At 58.3% G+C, this 17,603-nt stretch overlaps 1 protein-coding gene and 1 long non-coding RNA gene across 2 annotated transcripts; one reads left to right on the plus strand and one right to left on the minus strand.

The window, feature by feature from the left end:
- Positions 1-523: 523 nt before the first annotated feature.
- On the minus strand, positions 524-9,163 carry LOC119878484 (glycosyl-phosphatidylinositol-anchored molecule-like protein). Its single transcript, XM_038589116.1, has 4 exons — positions 9,122-9,163; positions 8,579-8,673; positions 7,992-8,099; positions 524-980 (listed from the first exon to the last, which is right to left on the minus strand). The coding sequence occupies exons 2-4, from the start codon at positions 8,649-8,651 to the stop codon at positions 691-693; spliced, it is 471 nt and encodes a 156-aa protein (XP_038445044.1). The 5' UTR covers positions 8,652-8,673; positions 9,122-9,163; the 3' UTR covers positions 524-690.
- A 4,178-nt stretch (positions 9,164-13,341) lies between these two features.
- LOC119878486 lies at positions 13,342-15,861 on the plus strand. Its single transcript, XR_005386947.1, has 3 exons — positions 13,342-13,367; positions 14,243-14,344; positions 15,786-15,861. It is a non-coding gene; the product is annotated as an uncharacterized LOC119878486 (long non-coding RNA).
- The last annotated feature ends 1,742 nt before the right edge of the window (positions 15,862-17,603 follow it).

Here is a 17,603-nt window from a genome sequence, read left to right on the forward strand (position 1 = left end):
TCCCTTCACATCTCTTTAGTGACAGCAGCCCAGAAGTCTCCGTCACGTCAAGGTGCTCGGCAGCGGCCCTGAGCTCCTTACCCTCCTCAGAGGTCAGCATCGGGGAGTCCTTCTCACACGGGTGTGAAGAAGTTGCCACTTTGAGGGAGGATTCCGATTCATACGGGACTTGTCCGGCTGACCCACGCAAAGGCACTGGGCAGTCCCTAACGTCAGGCGCTGCTGGTCCAGGTGCCACTTTATTGCCAATTCACTCTCCTGCGTCCATCGTCCCGACCTGAGCCGGGAAGCGTGGAGTCCGGGTGGCCCAGGTGCCGGGGGCCTGAGCGCAGCTGGGACTGCTCTTTCAGCTGACACGCACACTGTCCTGTCACTCTCGCGCTGTTCATTAGGAGACTGCATGTCTGTCTGCTACAGTGACAGGATGCTTTGGTCTACTTGTGAGACGATGTCTATAGAGGAACTGTTCAAATACTAAAACCGCCAAGAAATCTCCCAATCTCCCAGTGAGCGGTACCCAACACCCAACAATAATGTTCTTTATTCTTTTCTTGAAATAAGCTGGAAAGGGGTTAGCCACCAACGGGGAGCCCGGTGGGTCAGTGTCCCTGGCTCACAGGGAGGAAGAGGAGTGAACTTGCTCTGAGGAATGGGGGAGAGACCAGACCCCCCCCCCCCCAAGAGGGCCTCTCATGTCAGTGTGTTGCTGACGAGGATGGAAGCAACGCTCAGGAAAAATGTGGACTCCCCCAAGCGCACGGCTCCTTCTAACTCTTCCTCAATTGGGTAATCCGGGATGATATCCCTCTCCAAATTGGTAGGTCCCCCCTCATTGCAAGTCATAGCATTACAACAACGAACAAAATAGAAACTATTAGTTTTCATAATTCTAATGGCTTCAGGAGGTTCTTCAGATCGGTATACAAACGTGCAGTTGTATGTACAGTTCTTGTAAACGAAGAGTTCCCGAACATTCAAACCTACAAAAGTAGAGATGAAAACCACTGATTTCAGGGTTTCTGCTTGCAAACATTCAAGCACCCTCCACCCAGTACCACCTCCCTGCCCACCGTCTACGTCTGCAAACGCTTCTACGTTGCCTGGGACTCCTCGCTGGTAACACCCGAGTTCGTCCGTGAACAACTTCTCCTGGAGGTGTTTTTCTGTCTACACCGCCACCTCATCGCTGGCCCCGGCGCTGCCTACGTAGTGTGACGGCACCTTGGCGCATGCTGTACACAGGAATTCCCCATTCGTTATCTGGCCTAAGAATTCCAGGGCTCTAGAAATAGAATTGCTTATGACCCACGGGATCACGCAGTCCCTGAAGTGGAGTGGCCCCGTTAAGTGTGGCCCTCACCTGAATTTCTGCATGTGCAGCGGCCCCTCGAGGACGAGCTCCTGCCTGGGCCCCTCAGCCAGGTGTTCCCGGCTCCTGGCACAATATACGTGTGGATGCACCCTTAATGCCATCCTGCTCCCCAGCGCAGGCGGGACGCCCTGTCGCAAGCAGGATCGCACAGCCACTGTGACCGCCTTCACTGGTGGGCACACCCAACAGCCCCGGCCAACGAAGGCCACCTGAGTGAGGATCCACGTGAGGCCTCTTTGAGAGGCCTGGAGTTGAAATTCCTCCGCCCTCATTCACGAGTCCTGCTCCCCCGGTGACCCCAGTGTTGACTCGATTCTTTCTCCCTGGAACTTGCCACAGTTGACGTATCCGTTCACGGCTCTGGGGTTAAAGAGGAGGAACCAACATGTGGCTCCAGGCACTTGCTTTGCTTTACGTGCCACGCAAAGGCTTTAGAGAGGCCAACGCTCTACAGAAGAGCGCGTGATCACAGGGCGACTGCTGGATGCATTTTCATGAAGTGCCCGTGACCGTATAACCAGCATCGAGTTCCAGAAACAGAACTGGATGAAAACCCTCGTTTCTTGCCTCTGTCCCTCCATCAGGCACCATAAGGAGCCAAGGCCAAAGAGAAGTGGTGTCCGGGTTTGTAAGCCTCCGTGTTAGTTTTACCTGCTTTGGAACTTGGTGAATATGAAATCCTGCATGTCTGCTTTGGCGTCTGGCTTCTTGTCTCTACTCTGTGCTTGGGAGATCGCCCCCTGCTGTGGCCCACTGTCGTGCGTGCTTCGCTCTCATAGTCGTATACTTGCCTACTGACGAATAGTCCACACTTGACGCTTGATGGACATCAGGGCTCTTTCTGGCGGTTGTCTACCCCCGGAGAGCACTGCGGGGAAGAGTCTGTCCTCTTGAGGTGAGAGTGCGTCGGTTCTAGGTGGTAACGCGGCATCCTACGATGCAGATGTTTGGCTTTCACAGATGTTGCTGAAGAATTTTCCAGGCCACTAGTACCTGTTTATCCTCCAAAGGAGTGTGTGCACTTCAAAACCTTTGCCACCACATGAGTGGTCACCTGTGAATGTTCAGTGGTGCCTTTTGGTGTTACTGCGTCGTGGTTTCGTGTTGCATTTCCACCGATACAACGATGTTGGGCATCTTTCCAAATATTTATTAGCCACTGGGATATCGTTTTCTGGTAAACAGCCTTCAAGTGTTTTGCTCAGATTTCCACCCAATGATCTGCTAGTTCAGTTACTGATTTGTAGGATGAAGTTCACTCTATAAAGTGAACACAAGCCCCTTGGCACACAGTGTGGGAAGTGGTTGGTCTTCACCTGCCGTTTCCAGTTTCACAGTCGTATCAGTATCGTCTCGGGGCAGAGGTTGTGAATTTCTAAGGAATCCCATTTACAAGTCTTCCCACATGTGACGGCCACTAAATTGTTCAGTTTTCTTAAATTTGTCATTACCCACGGATACAAAGATATTCTACCTTTCCCTTTGTAAAGAATAAAAAAAACCCGTCTCTTCTGTTATTTACATATTTATTGTATTATTATTTTTAAAAGATTTTATTTACTCATGAGACACACACAGAGAGAGCGAGAGGCAGAGACCCAGGCAGAGGGAGAAGCAGACTCCATGCGGGGAGCCCGACGTGGGACTCGATCCCGCGTCTCCAGGATCTTGCCCTGGACGATGGCAGGCGTGAAACCGTTGAGCCACCCAGGGATCCCTTAGAAAGTGGTCTCAACTATCATCTTTAAAAGGTGTTTAAATTCAATTTAGGTAACATATACCGTGTGATTGGTTTCAGAGATAGAATGCAATGATTCGTCAGATGCATGTGACAACCGGTGCTCATTACAGCAAGCGTGCTCCTCAATGTCCATGACCCAGTAAGCACACGTCTCCACCCTCCTCCCCTGCAAGAACCCTCGGTCTGTTTCCTTCATTCAAAGTCCCTTATGGTTTTGTTTTCATCTTATTGTGTTCTTCCTTCCCTTTCCCTATGTTCATGTGTTTTGTTTCTTAAATTCCACAAATGAAGGAGATCCTATGGCATTTGTCTTTCTCGGACTTATTTCGCTCAGCATGATACCCTCTAGTTGCATCCGCGCCCTGGCCAATGGCAAGAGTTCGTTCTTTCTGATGGCTGAGTAACACTCCACTCTGTATAGCGACCACATCCTCTTTATCCATCCATCTGGGCTCTTTCCATAGTTCGGGTCTTGTGGACACTGCTGCTCTAAACACTGGGGTCCACGTGCCCCTTCAAATCACTGTTCGTATTCTTTGCGCAAGTAGGTACCTAGTAGCCCCTTGTTCTTTTGAGTTTTACGTGGAGATCTACAAAGCGAGAGAGAGAGAAAGAGAGGCAGAGACACAGGCAGAGGGAGAAGCAGGCTCCATGCGCCGGGAGCCCGACGTGGGATTCGATCCCGGGTCTCCAGGATCGCGCCCTGGGCCAAAGGCAGGCGCTAAACCGCTGCGCCACCCAGGGAATCCCTTTTTTTTTTTTTTTTTTTTTAAGATTTTATTTAGTTATTCATGAGAGGCACAGAGAGAGAGAGAGAGAGAGAGAGAGAGAGAGAGACAGGCAGAGGGAGAAGGAGGCTCCATGCAGAGAGCCTGACGTGGGACTCGATCCTGGCACACGCCAAACTGCTGAGCCACCCAGGGGGCCCCCATTCCTCGTTTGTGAACGGCTTTATGCATATCTTCTGTAGCAGAGTTCACAAACAAGAGCCCGCAGGACAACCCAGTCCACCAGCTGTATCTATCAGTAAAGATTTGTTGGAACAAAGGAACCATGGGTATGTTTACTCGTCCTCTCTGGCTGCTTCCATGGCCTCAGAGGCAGTGCTGGGTACTTGCAACGAAGACCAGGTGGCTTTCCAAGCTGACACGTTTGCTCTCTGATCCTTTACAGAGACTTCGTCCAGCTCGGGTGTAGAGCTGTAGCAAGCTTTGTCACTTTGCTGCAGCACCTAGACTCTATGGCGAGAGATGTGTTAAGGACAATCACACTGTGACTGTGGATCTACTTACAGATCTACTTACAGTTCCCAAATCCTATGGAGGATTTTCTGTTACTTCATCCTGTTACGGGGCACGTGTGCATCTACACAGAGGTTTTATCCAGGTTTTCTTACCCCTTCCTCTCTGTGCAGTGTTGCCCATCACACCTGTAACGCTCTCGTATTAATGTTCGCCTTGCTTCTGTGTGGGCTTAAGAGCTTTCCCCTGCCAATATTTAAGTTGTACACTGTGTTTATATATGTTTTGCAAACTTTTTTACATTCTCATTTTAAAGTACATCTCTAGGGGCAGCCCGGGTGGCTCAGCGGTTTGGCGCTGCCTTCAGCCCAGGGCGTGATCCTGGAGACCCGGGATCCGAGTCCCACGTCGGGCTCCCTGCATGGAGCCTGCTTTTTCCCTCTGCCTGTGTCTCCTCCTCTCTCTCTCTGTCATGAAAAAATAAAATATTTTTCTAAAAGCACATCTGTATGAAGCAGAATATCTTTTGCTGATTCTGAAACTCTTGGGTTTTTAATTGTATCTATTTTATTATTAACATAAATAATAACAGGTTAGATTCTAAATTGCTTTTCCATTCAACATTATACTTTTGATAATGTAGATTCCTAGCACTTGCAGGAAATACCTAAAGATCCCGTGTAGCTTTACTCAGTCACTTCCATGGTAACATCTTGCAAGACCACAGTGCAGTATCCCAAGCAGGACACTGGCTTCCAAAATAGTAAAGAAAAAAGACCGTTTTATCACCACACTCGTCCCTCATATGAACGCACTGACGTCTTTCCCAGCAAGATGCCCCGCCAGGGACTCCCCTACCCACGTGCACAAGACGCTGGTCTCAGTTGGTCATTTCTAGAATGGTCTCTAACAGGGAACATGGATTGTCACCTCTGTAGGTGGCTGCTTCTCCTTCAGTGTCATCCTCCAGACACGCATTCAGGTTGATGGATCGATACCCGCTTTTTACTGCCGAGGAACACCCTCGGGGTGGATGTACCATGGTTTCTTTACCCTTTAGGCACTGAAGAGCAGCCAGGATGTTTCCAGGGGTGACATGTTACCGATAAAGCAGTTGCGAGAAACCATGTGTTGTTTTATTTAATTACTCCGGGGAAAATACTCAGAAGTGCAACCTGGGAGAATGTATGGGAGCTGCAGATTTAGTTTTTAAGAAACAAGACTGCGCTCCCCACCTTGGCTGCCCCATTTTTCACTGCCACTGGCAATGTATGAAAACCACGTTTCTTTACCACCCTGGCCAGCATTTGCTGTGGTCACTATTTTTCACTTTGGCCACTCTGATGCCCAACCTCGAATTGTGGTTTTCAATGGTCATCTCCCTACCGGCCAAAGATGTTGAAACCCTGCTCGTGGGTTCATCTGCGACGCGCGAACCCACGTCGGTGAAACGTCTCTTCATCTCTTTGCCCTTGCTCTCGGGAGGCTGTCTGCATTTCTGCTGTTGAGTTGTGAGACTTCTGTATACACCCAAGACCTGTGTTTCGTCAGGTACGTCGTTTGCATACTTTCCCTCCCGGTCCGTAGCTTTGCCTTTCCCTCCTCTGAACAGGACCTCCTTCCACACAGAAGTATCTACAGTTGGTGACATCTCACGTCCCCAGGTCCCTGTTTGTAGGTCATCCTTTGCATCAAGGTTACCCACGCTTTGAGTAGCCGGAGAGGCCAAAGGTTCTCTCCTATGCGCTGTCTTTTTCTTGTGGTTTTAGATATCTGCATTTTACATTTAGCTCATGCAGCCCTTTGAGGTATTTGTTGTATGATTTGAGATTTAGGGCAAGGTTCACTTTTGCCAGATCGAGCTGAAAGGCTCTATTTCCCCAGCATCCGTGTCTGCGTCGTTGCGCGATATCATGTGGGTAAATCTGTGTGGAACTCGTTCTGGGGTCTCTCGGTTGGGTTCTGTAGACTGGTCATTCCAGCCACGGATACACCGATGAGTCTGAGTGTGGGGCCATCTCAGTGTCTGAGGTTCGGAAGTGTTCTGTAGAGGTCTTTGGTTTACTTGCACAACCCCGAAGTCAGAAAGTCACATGAAGGAGAAAATATCCGAGCGTTGCAGCCCTCTGAAGGCTCTCGTAAATTCTCTGCGTTGGCGTCCACCAGGGTCACGTAGGACGAGCGAGCCCCCGAAGCCCTCGGGGATGAGTTATTAAACGCAGGTGTTTTAGCTTCCATGAGTGCGGGAGGAGCTGAGAGACGGACGAGTCTCAACGGCAGGCTGGTGATCAGAAGGCCAGTCCGGAACCAGGTCTACCCGAAGCTCAGGCTGGGGGGCGAGGGAAAGAGCCCACGGGGCAGGAAAATACGGACGCCACGCTTCTCTGCCCTCCCGTTCCGGCCCACCCAGAGGAACTCCTCTGGAGACTCTCTGAAGTGCTCGTCCACACACCTGTCGCCTATGCAGGCCAGCAGCCAAGCAACTACCGCGCTCTTAGGAACCGCTCCTGGTCTAGAGGCCCAGCAACGGGGATGGTGGGCTGGATACGGAGCAGGACGAAGCGAGGAAGGCTGGAGTCCCCTGGCGTCCACCACTGCGTGAGACCACAACGAGCTCCCAGAGCATCGGCCTCTCTTCCCTGAGCCCTGCCGGCCTCAGGCGAGCTCTCTCTGGGCCAAGCATACCCCAGAGCCATAGAGGGTGAGGTGCGGGGAAAGAGAGTCCCCAGCCCCCGGGAGCAGTCATCCCACCTCGGCCACGCACGACTCCCCGGGTCTCCCAGACAGGCCGCCGTAGCGCGGCCCTGGTGGTGGTCCTTCTCCTTCTGTGATGCAAGGGCCTGACAAGCCGTGGGTGCCAAGCCCCCTGCTGCAAAGCCAGTTTACTTTTACCCGGAGTAAACCAACCCCCAGGCGCTGACCAGGTGAAGAGCCAGCACCCACACACCCACGCCACCCGAGGCTCCTCTGCTTTCGAGATCTTGGTTGGGTCCGGAGGTGATCACTCGGGTCTCCTGGTTTTCCTCTCCCGCGTTCTCAACTCCTCTCCTTCTGGTTTAGCTGCGCCGGTGAATGATGTGCCCGAGAATCCCTAGGTCCCCCGCCTCGACCCCAAGAAAAGCAGAACCCCAAGCCCGTGCGGTTCCTCTGCTCCCCAGGACTTGGACGTGCGCCTCCAGGCCGCCCTGCCAGCTCTAGGACTTGTAAGCGCCGGGCCCTAGCGTTCCGAGGTTTCCCGATGGCCCCCGCTGAGGGCGCCCTGCAATCCCGTTAAGAACCATGGGGCCGTTCCGGCCACGTCACCACCCATTCACAGGCCGAGACCCGCACAGGACAGGTGCCCGGTGCAGGGACAGAGGCCGGATTCGATCTCCTACCTGAGTCCCCAGTGGGCAGATGCCCGTGAGGTACGGCAGTTGGCACAACCCTGAGGGAGCAGCAAGAGGACTGTTCTGCAGGAGGCTCGGGACACAAAGGGCAGGGGATGATGTGGAGGGACGCTGGGGGGCACAGGGCCTGGGGACACGCCCTGAGCAGGGCCACACACTAGGCCTCTAGGCCCGGTGCAGAGACAGAACCGATTGGTCCCCGGGGCTCAAACTGACAAAATCAGAAGACGTGAGAAAGCAGTACTTACGGATAGAGATGGTCAAACAGCGCCGGATGTGATAGGGACACGTCCTAATTTGAGGACAGTTGAAATTGTTGATATCCCAGCAATCGTGGCATTTCAAACTATAGGTCCCTGGAAGAGACTCAGCAGCATCAGGCTCAGGCTCCACGTACAACTTCCCCCGACCCCAACCCCGGGCCCCGGACCCCCGTACCCCGGACCCCTACCCCCTGCCTGAGAGGACGTCTGCTCTGGCAGGGATTAGCTTCCAGCAGGGGCCAGGCGGTGTTCCTGTCCCCAGAGGCCGGGACACGCAACCCTGTGCTCTGCACACAGGCTTCGTCTGTCCCAGGAGGCCTGACAGTCACAAGAGGCCGTGTGCCCCCAGCCCCCCATGTGCCTGGACTCAGCCACCTCCGCCGGCTCTGGCTAGAATCGCCCCCCTGACCCTCTGGAGCTCAGGGGCACTCAGTCCACCCCGTGCCACCGAGGGCATGACGAAGGACCTCCCTGCTGGCTAAGGTGACAAGGTCCTCTCGAATCCTTTCCCTGACTCTGGAGGACACTAAATTCTTGTCGCCTCCAACCCCGCAAGAGGCTCTGACACTCACAAGCGGACACGGATTCGTTTTGATTGCTGACCAAGGGCAACCCGACGGCGAGGAGCAAGGTCCAGAAGAGCATCGTTTCCTGCAGGGACTGGAACCTACGACGAGGAGACAGTGCACGTGTGGGCAGCTCCGCGGGGGCCGAGAGCACCTCCCGGGGTGCGTGTGTGCAGGGTGCAGGGTGCAGGGCTCCCGGGAGGGTCAGCAGCCGGCAGCAGCACCAGCCACCTGCGCGCAGCTCTCCGCCGCCTCCCCACCTGCACCTGCCTCCCTGCAGACCCACAGCACTGCCTCTCCCCACTGCCGGGCCCTCCAGGGGACGCCCCCTCCCCTCCACCTGCAGAGCTGAGCCCACGCAGCCCGCTTCTGGTGCTGCACCTGCCCCGGGCTCCCTGAGGCCCCCGATGATTCCCCTTCTGTCCCGTCACCCTCGGGAGCACCATGGGCAACCGGCGGGGCGCCGTGCACCCAGCTATTTCCTGTTCTGCCAGCATGCGCACACCCAAGGGATGGAGGTGAGTGCAGCGTGGACAGCGCAGGCCTCACTTGCATAGGATCAGCAGTGCGCCCCGGGAACCTCCTGCCACTCCAGTGCCTGCACACGATCAGCGGACCCCGAGGTGCACATTGGGACGGCTGAGCCCCCACAAGCAGAGCCTCAGGGGCAAGGGTGCTGGTCGGGAATCACTGACCTCCAGCGGGGGGGGGGGGGGGGGGGGGGGGGTCCTAAGGTCTCTGGGAGTGACCCTGAGTCATGTGGGGGCACGTGACTAGGTTAGGACCTGCCCATCGGAGGAGGGCGCCCGGCAGCTGGGGCCCATCAGGGGGAGGGCACAGGGGTGGGGCCCGTAGGGGTATGGGAGCCAGAACTGGGAGGTGGGGCCCGTCGGGGAGGCGACACGGGGGGTGGGGTCCGGTCGTGGGAGGCGACACGGGCGTTTGGGGCCCCGTCGTGGGAGTCCACCCGTGGGTTTGGGGCCCGTCGGGGGAGGGTACCGGGGGGTGGGGCGGTGGGGGGAGGCGACCCGGGGGGTGGGGCCGTCGGGGGAGGGGCTCCGGGGGGTGGGGCCCGTCGGGGGGAGGGGACCAGGGGGTGGGGCCATCGGGGGAGGGTAAGGGGGTCGGGCCCGTCGGGGGAGGGTACCGGGGGGTGGGGCCGACGGGGGGGCGACCCGGGGGTGGGGCCAGTCGGGGGAGGCGACCCTCGGGGTGGGCCAGTCAGTGGAGGGGAACCGGGGGGTTGGGCCGTCGGGCCCGGGGACCGGGAGTGGGGCCGTCGGAGGAGGGGACCGGGGAGTGGGGAGGGGACCCGGGGTGGGGGCCGGGGGGAGGGGGAGGGGTGGGGCCGTCGGGGGGAGGGGACCCGGGGGGGGCCGTCGGGGGAGGGGACCGGGGGGGGGGGGAGGGGAGGGGTGGGGCCGTCGGGCTGGGAGGGAGTGGGGGGCGGAGGAGGGGACCGGGGAGTGGGGAGGGGACCCGGGGGTGGGGCCGTCGGGGGAGGGACCCGAGGGGTGGGGCCGTGGGGGAGGGGAGGGGGGTGGGGAGGGGACCGGGAAGTGGGGAGGGGACCCGGGGGTGGGGCCGTCGGGCTGGGGAGGGAGTGGGGCCCTCGGAGGGGACCGGGGGGTGGGGAGGGGACCCGGGGGTGGGGCCGTCGGGGGAGGGCGCCCGGTAGGTTGGCGCGCTCCGTGGACCCTCAAGACCGTCCCGCCGCCCCCCGCCCCCCGCAGCCCCTGCTCCTCCCGCGCACACGCGGCCCCAAGGCGACCTTCCAGAACCTTCGGAGGCTCGGCCGCCACCCGCGAGCGCGACGACGCTCAGGCACACTGCGCTCCCCGGCGGCGCGTCCCCTCGGGGTTCGGCCCGCTCGAGTCCCGCCAGGCCCTGCGCCGCTGCGCACGCGCCCTGGGCCGAGGCCTTCTAGAAGGGTCCGCGGGCAGGACGCCCCGCCCGCCCCCGCCCCCGCCCCCGGCAGGTTCCGTTCCAGAAGGTTCCCGGAGGTTCTGGGCTGAGCCCCCGGGGCTGGCAGCGCGACGTCCCTGACAGCAGGTGCGGTGCGGGCGGCGCGGCCGCGGGTTCCAGAAGGTTCTGGCGTGGGCGGGGCTCCGCGGCGGCGTGCACCCGCCCCCGGCCCTGGCCTGCTTCCGCGTGTCGTGCTCTGGGCCGTGGCGCTCGCGCTCCGGGCCGTGCTGTGCGCCCGCTCCCGGGGCCGCCCCTGCGCCGCCTCCGCCGGGCTCTGCTAGGAAGGCGGGGCCGCCGTCCCGCCGGGCTGGGGACACGCACGACCGCGGGGCCGCCGTCCCGCCCGGGCTGGGGACACGCACGGACCGCGGGGCGCCCGTCCCGCCCGGGGCGGCGCTGCCCAGACCCCGTCGTGCGGCGCGTGGAGGGTCCGTTCCTGCAGGTGCAGGTTTCCAGGGGCGCACGCCTTGGCTACGAGCCTCGCGCGGGTCACGCGCCGGGGTTGCGGGCTCTGCCTGACGCGAGGGGCAGCGCGGCTCCCCTTCCCGGGTCCTCGCCGTCCTCTGCCTGGGTCTGGGCGCCGCGTTCCTTCACGTTTGCCACCTCGACTCGCTGCCGTGTTGCACGTGCCGGGCTGGGTGCCGGCGCGTGTGCGGGCCTCTCGGTGTCGGTTTCGGCCGCGGCACCCGGCGTGGTGGCTCGGCTTCCCAACGTCGTCAGGGTCGTGTCGCTCAGGAGGAGCGCTGGAAAGCCCTTGGCGGTTGACGTGCCGCTAGGACTTACAGGGGGTTCTTCTGGGCCCTTCTCTGCTCCTCCCCGGGCCTTGCAACGGCCCTGTGTTGCTCAGGAGCACGGGCCCGCACGCGTGGGGTGATCTGTGTTCTCAATTTCCGTCTTGGGGTCGCTCTGGGGAGATGGCTGTGACGTGGCTTCAGGCTCCCCGGGTCCCCGTGGCTGTGAGTCCACTGAGGCGCCGTGGGCAGCGTTGCTCGTGTCCGCCACGGTGGTTGTGGGCTCCAGACCTCGCTGTGACTCGCAGACCTTCCGTCTGCACACCCACGGTACACGGGTTCTCACGCATCATCTGCTTTCTTTTCTTTGGCGCTCTGCGGGTCCCGATCCTGGTCCCTTCCCGTCGCTTGTCCCGTGACGGGACGTCTCTGTTGTAGAGGTCTTGTCCTCCCCGCTGCCTTGGCCTCTGGGAAGCTGTTTCCTTGGCTCGGGCTCGCCATGGTCTTCCGGCTGACAGTGGGCCCGCGGTGGGCGTTAATAGGCCGTGGGGGAGACGGGCCCTGAGCGTGAGGCTTCGCGTGCCGGGCCCTGGGACCGGGACTCTGTGGGATGTCAGCTGTAGCTCTAGTGCCCTTAGGTGTCACGTCCCTGAGCGAGCAGTTTTGTGCGTCCGGTTTCGGCTCACATCTTCCAGGCCTCGCTCCAGGACGGAGGGTGTGCTCTGTGGCACTCGCAGCTGCTGTCCTTTCAAAAGAAGAAGAAAGGGCTTGGTGGCCAAGTGCCCGAGGCTGGTCGTGGGCTCTTGGGCGCGGGGGACTCCCGGGCCACTGCTGTTCACAGCCCCGCCTCCAGCACTTGGGCACAATTGCATGTGAGCGCTGCTCCCGGCCTCAGGGCTCCGGCAGCTTCTGCTGCAGGTAAGGGGCTTTCGGGGCTCGTCGCGGGCTGCACCTCGCTCACGGGATTGGGCCGCTGTCAGTTCTGTGACCCCAGTTCTCCGAGGGGCCTAGAGCTGTGTTGGTTTTCGGTTCGGCCAGTGTTTTCTTCTGGGAACGATGGTGCCCAAGCTCCCAACGGGTAGGGCTCCATGCTTCCGGCTGCCGCCTCCTGCGGGGCGGGGGGGGGGGGAGATCATGGAAGTAAGGAAGGGACCCGGAGACAGGAGAGGGGGACAGGCTCACTGCCTGCAAACGGCCATGATTCATCGGGTGACCAGGAAGGACACGGCTCCATGGGGAAGTGACAAACGGGGAGTAGAGTCAGTCGGGCAACAGGGAGAAGGAAAGTTGCTTCAAAAGATCTACGTGTGAAGGTAAAACCGCACCAAAAGTACAGAATTGAGCTATCAAAAGAAACGTTCAAAAGAACAGGGACAGGGACGCCTGGGTGGCTCTTCGGTTGGACATCCTGCCTTAGGCTCAGGTCGTGATCCCAGGTCTGGGGATCGAGGCCCGCGTCGGGGGCTCCCTGCAGGACCTGCTTCTCCCCCTGCCTGTGTTTCTGCTTCTCTGTGTCTCTCACGAATAGATAAATAAAATCTTAAAAAAATAAAATAAAAGAGCAGGGGCAGCGCGTCACTCACATACCAGCCACTGCTTGTATTAGGATCAGTAGGGTGAGAACCCCAACGTTGGAGAGTGTCCCTGAGGGAGTCGAAAACAAAGGACCTCATCCTTTGAGGAAGTCAGTGGCTTCACTTTCTTTGGTGCCGCGGTTGGAACGTGGGGCCGGGCACTGGGTGGCTGCTGTGCTGGGGGCGGGGGTGGGTGTCAGGGGGCAGGGCTGGGATAGTGGTTCGGGTTGGGGCCGGATCCGGGATCTGGTTGGCATGGACGGTCGGGCATTATACCAGCTTGCCAGCCAAGGGGATGCGCCAGGAGGTGCCCGCCGTCCCAGGAAGACCACCCGGGCCACCCGTGGCCCTGGGGGGACACAGAGGCAGCCAAGCGTAGTAACCCTGGGACCCCAGAGCTGACCACGTGTGCCCGCTCCTTGCGTCCAGGCCCAGGCACCGCGGGAAATGATGATCCTCCTTGCTTTGCTCCTGCTCGTGGACCTGCCGAGGGTGGAGACAATGTCACCGTGTCAGGAACACAGGGTAAGGCTGGGTCCCTCGGCCTCCTGCTGTGAGGAGGCAGGCCATGATGAGTCTGGGACACAGGGTGGCCACCCGGCCAGTCGCCCCCACAGCCCCAGCTGGTTCTGGACGGGAAGAGCACAGGCAGCTGGGAGCAGGACAGCGTCAGGAGAGTGGCCCACAGATAGGGACACCTGATGGGGCAGCCTCTTAGTGTTGGGCCCCCCGCCAAGGGGGGGCAGGCGTAGTCATGGCCAGAATCCCGGTGTCCCCCACAGCACCCCGTGGTCCCCACGGTGTTCCCCTCTCACTGTCTTCCTGGGAGCCATCGGGGGAGCTAAGCCCACCTGGTCCTTCTGGGACCCTCCAGCGTTTGTCTCGGAGGACTGGCACCGCCGCGAGAGGTTGACCGGCTCTCTCCTGGGAGTGGGTAACTGTCCTCATAGTGACCCAACAGTGGGCAACGGCATGGGGGCCAGGGTGCAGGCCCCGGGGGTCGAGGAGGGTTGCAGCGGGTGCTGGAGGCGGTTAGCTGGGCCGGAAGGCCAGTGGGGAGGGCCCGCAAGAGCAGCCGGCCAGTCTCCTGAGCCCCCGAGCTTGAGACGCCAGGCCTGTGAGTGTGGGGAGCATGCTTGTGCGGGAAGGCGTGCAGTGCGCAGGCTGCGGTGAGGCTGTGCGGGTGCAGTGCTGTGTGTGTGTGCGTGTGTGTGTGGCCGTTGCATGGTGTCTGGTGTGGGTCAGGCCTGGGGAGGGAGCCGGAGTAAACCCCAGGAGAGAAGGACCGAGGACTCGGGACCCACTGGTTGTGGTCACGTGGAGAGGGAGGGGATGGTGGGCGTTCACCTCATAGGATTGGAGACTGGAACGTTCCACTTCGTGTTCATTTCCCCTTTCAGGCCTGCTGAGGTGTCATGTTTGTGAGAAGGAGCATAGTTTCAAATGCCAGAATCCAACAGAATGTCCGGAGGGAATACACTTGTGTGCCTCTATTGCCCTGAGTGAGTATCTCAGTTCATTTTGGGGGTTGCTGGCAGATCAGTAATAACCTGCAGGAACTAGGGTATGTCATGTTTTTTCTTTCTCAAGGAATAACTAATCAAAAGTCACGTTTAAAAAAAATTGGAGTAAAAAAAAAAAACAATTGGAGAACAAGATCCTGTGACCAGGACTGGAAGGAAGCAGGTGGCCGAGGAGACCAGCTTGCGGAGGACCAGTGCCACCCCGGGGTCGACCCCCAAGAGTGGGAAAGAGGAAATAGTGGGTGTAGGAAGAAAGCAGCAGAGGTGTATTTGTGTCCATTTTTATTTTGCTAAGCATTTACTTAAATACCCGAGGAGAGGGAGAGGGAGAGGAGAAGGAGAGGGAGAGGAAGCTCAGGTGGTGCATGCACTCTGGGCAGGGGCGCAGGGAGAGAGAGTCCCAAGCGGACTCTGCTGAGCCTGGAGCCCAACACGGGGCCCGACCCTCTCGACGCCGAGATCAGGAGCTGAGTCGAAACAGAGTCAGACGCTCAACAGTCTGAGCCGCCAGGCGGCCTGACCTGTACTCATTTTTGAATGAACGATGTGTTAACGATGTCCCCTGTCCCTCGGAGAGTAGCTTTTACGTGAGAGCCACCGAGTAGGGCCGCGGGCTGCCGTATGTTCTGGAAGGAATGCGTGTGCTGGAAGAATGTGTGGGAGACCATCACTCAGTCGCGTTGTGAATCCCCCAAGAGCCTCTGGCCACACGAAGCCCTTCCCCCCAAAGAGGAGTCTGGAGGCCGGCACCCCAGGGCGTGGCCAGGTCAGGGCTCCCCAGATCAGAGGCAGTCTGGCAGCCGCTTCGGGAGGGCCCGCGCACATGCCCCCGCGCAGACCTCACAGGCTCCTGGGGGGAACGCGATGAGCACGAGGAACTGCCGATGAGGTGAAGCCAGAAGAGGGCCCCGCGGACAGTGCCGACCCTGCTGCCCGTGCAGGTGCACGGCGACAGCGCTGGCTCCCGGGCCCTGGGTGGCGGCTCGTCCAGAGGCCAGCGCTGAGCCCCGGGCAGTGGCGAGGACGAGGGCAAGAGTCCGAGCTCGCACGTGCGCCCGGGGTTTCAGAGGCCCGTGCACCTGGTAGTGATGAAGCTGAGGCCCAGGAGCCGGTAAGGTCCCCAAAGGGAGAGCCCAGGCCCAGGCTCCCGGTGGGCGTGGACAGGCCGGGGGTGGGGGCACCTCTCGAGGCCACTCTGCAGCCAAGCCTCCCGGAAGCACTCTGATCACAGAGGCCTGAGCCGATCCGCCTGGGCGGTGGCTCCAGACTCCCCCCTGGATGGAGGGGCCTCTTTAACCAGGAGCCTCTGAGCGGGGGCACCCCGAGTGGGTCAGGGCTGGGTGGGTACAGGCAGGAGGTGCTCTGGGGGACCTGCTTTCGATTCACGGCATTCATTTCTCTCTTTCTTATTTGCTTCTAGGAGTATATCCACGTTTCTTCTATGTTTCAAAGCAGTGCTCGAAGAAATGTCCAACAGTTTTGAACAGCTCGGTCGTATAGTCAAGTCCTTTGTCCTCATAAAGCCTATGCCTTTTCTGTATACGAGATGCTGCTCAGACATGTTATGTAATACAGAAGCACCGGAGATCCGGGATCCAGATTTTAGACAATCTGGGAGAGCGAGCGACGTTGAGGAGCAGCAGTGCCTGGCTGGTGCCCCTCCTCATGCTGTCCCCGGGGCTCGCGGGCCTCAGGTTGCCGTGACCCACAGAGCATGGCTCGGGCCCACCTTCTGCAGGTGGCACAGATGACGTGGACCTGCTGCTCATGCTTGGAACCTGTGGCATTAAACTTGTTTTCCACCCACTGACTCACCGTCTGCCTCTGAGGGGCCTTAGGACCGGGGGCGGGGCCCACAGCCTGCCTTGGGGGTGAGTCCAAAGCCTCTGACATGATCCCACTGTGAGTGTGTCTTTTTTTTTTAATTTTATTTATTTTTAAAAAAGATTTTATTTATTCATGAGCGACAGAGAGAGAGAGAGAGAGAGAGGCAGAGACACAGGCAGAGGGGGATGCAGGCTCCATGCAGTGAGCCGGACGTGGGACTCGATCCCGGGTCTCCAGGATCATGCCCTGGGCCGAAGGCAGACTCCCAGTGGCTGAGCCACCCAGGTGTCCTTGTGTGGAGCCTTCAACCACGGAGGGAAAGAGAAGTTGCGGGTCCCCTTGGAGTGTAGGAAGCCATCTTTTAGGTTGGAACTAGTTTCTTGAGGCACCATGAGCTGGTTGCCAGGCCCTCTCTCCTCTGATGTTTGAACTGGATGGGTCACCACAGGTCCCACGGGAGGTGCTAGGGAGGAGAGAGGCTGCAGACCCTTGCCTGTGGTGAGCTGCCCGGCACTCCCCAGTCCTGACTGACGCACAGGGAGCTGCTGTCACGTTCCTGAACACACAGGTTAGCAGCAGCCTCTGCAGATTGGAACAAGCATGTCTGCTGTCTGAAACGTCATCCTGTCCCCAGTAATCAGCAGCCCCCTACTAACTCCTCCTGTTACAGTTTGGATACAGCCACAAGACATAATGGCCCACGAATGCTGGGATGAGCATAATTGCGAACAAAAGATAAATATTAGCTAATTGAGGCCCAGGGCAAATCAAAGTTGTGGATAGGTTGTGACTGAGCGCAGCTTACTTCGGAAAGGTGAGAATGCTTCAATCTTACACAAAGACGTCGCTCACTCTCATCAGAGGATTCAGGGTAGGGATGTATGATCTTCAACATTCAATCTAATGTGCTTTTGTAAAAATTGTGGAAGGGAAGGAAATACCAATAATTTATTAGAAGTTACCTACCTGAAACCTAAAACAAACATTCTTAATGGTGACACATTGAATGTCCATTTAAACTGGAAAACGGGGATCCCTGGGTGGCTCAGCGGTTTAGCCTCTGCCTTCGGCCCGGGGCATGATCTTGGAGTGCTGGGGTCGAGTCCCACATCGGGTTTCCTGCATGGAGCCTGCTTCTCCCTCTGCCTGTGTCTCTGCCTCGCTCTGTCTCTCATGGATGGATGAATAAAATCTTAAAAAAAAAAAAAAAAACTGGAAAATTGGTTAGTATATAGTCTACACTATTTTGAGTACAATCAGACATTATTAGCATGGAGGGCTAAGCCATATAATAAAACACGAAAAATAAGCAGTATCGAAAGGGTTTTACCTGGCCATATGCCTCAGTAGATAGCCTAAATTCCTGCTATTATAATACACTTTAAAATGTTGAATAAAATATATTTTTAAG

Source organism: Canis lupus, unplaced genomic scaffold (assembly GCF_011100685.1).
Source record: "Canis lupus familiaris isolate Mischka breed German Shepherd unplaced genomic scaffold, alternate assembly UU_Cfam_GSD_1.0 chrUn_S1661H1855, whole genome shotgun sequence".
NCBI lineage: Eukaryota > Metazoa > Chordata > Mammalia > Carnivora > Canidae > Canis > Canis lupus.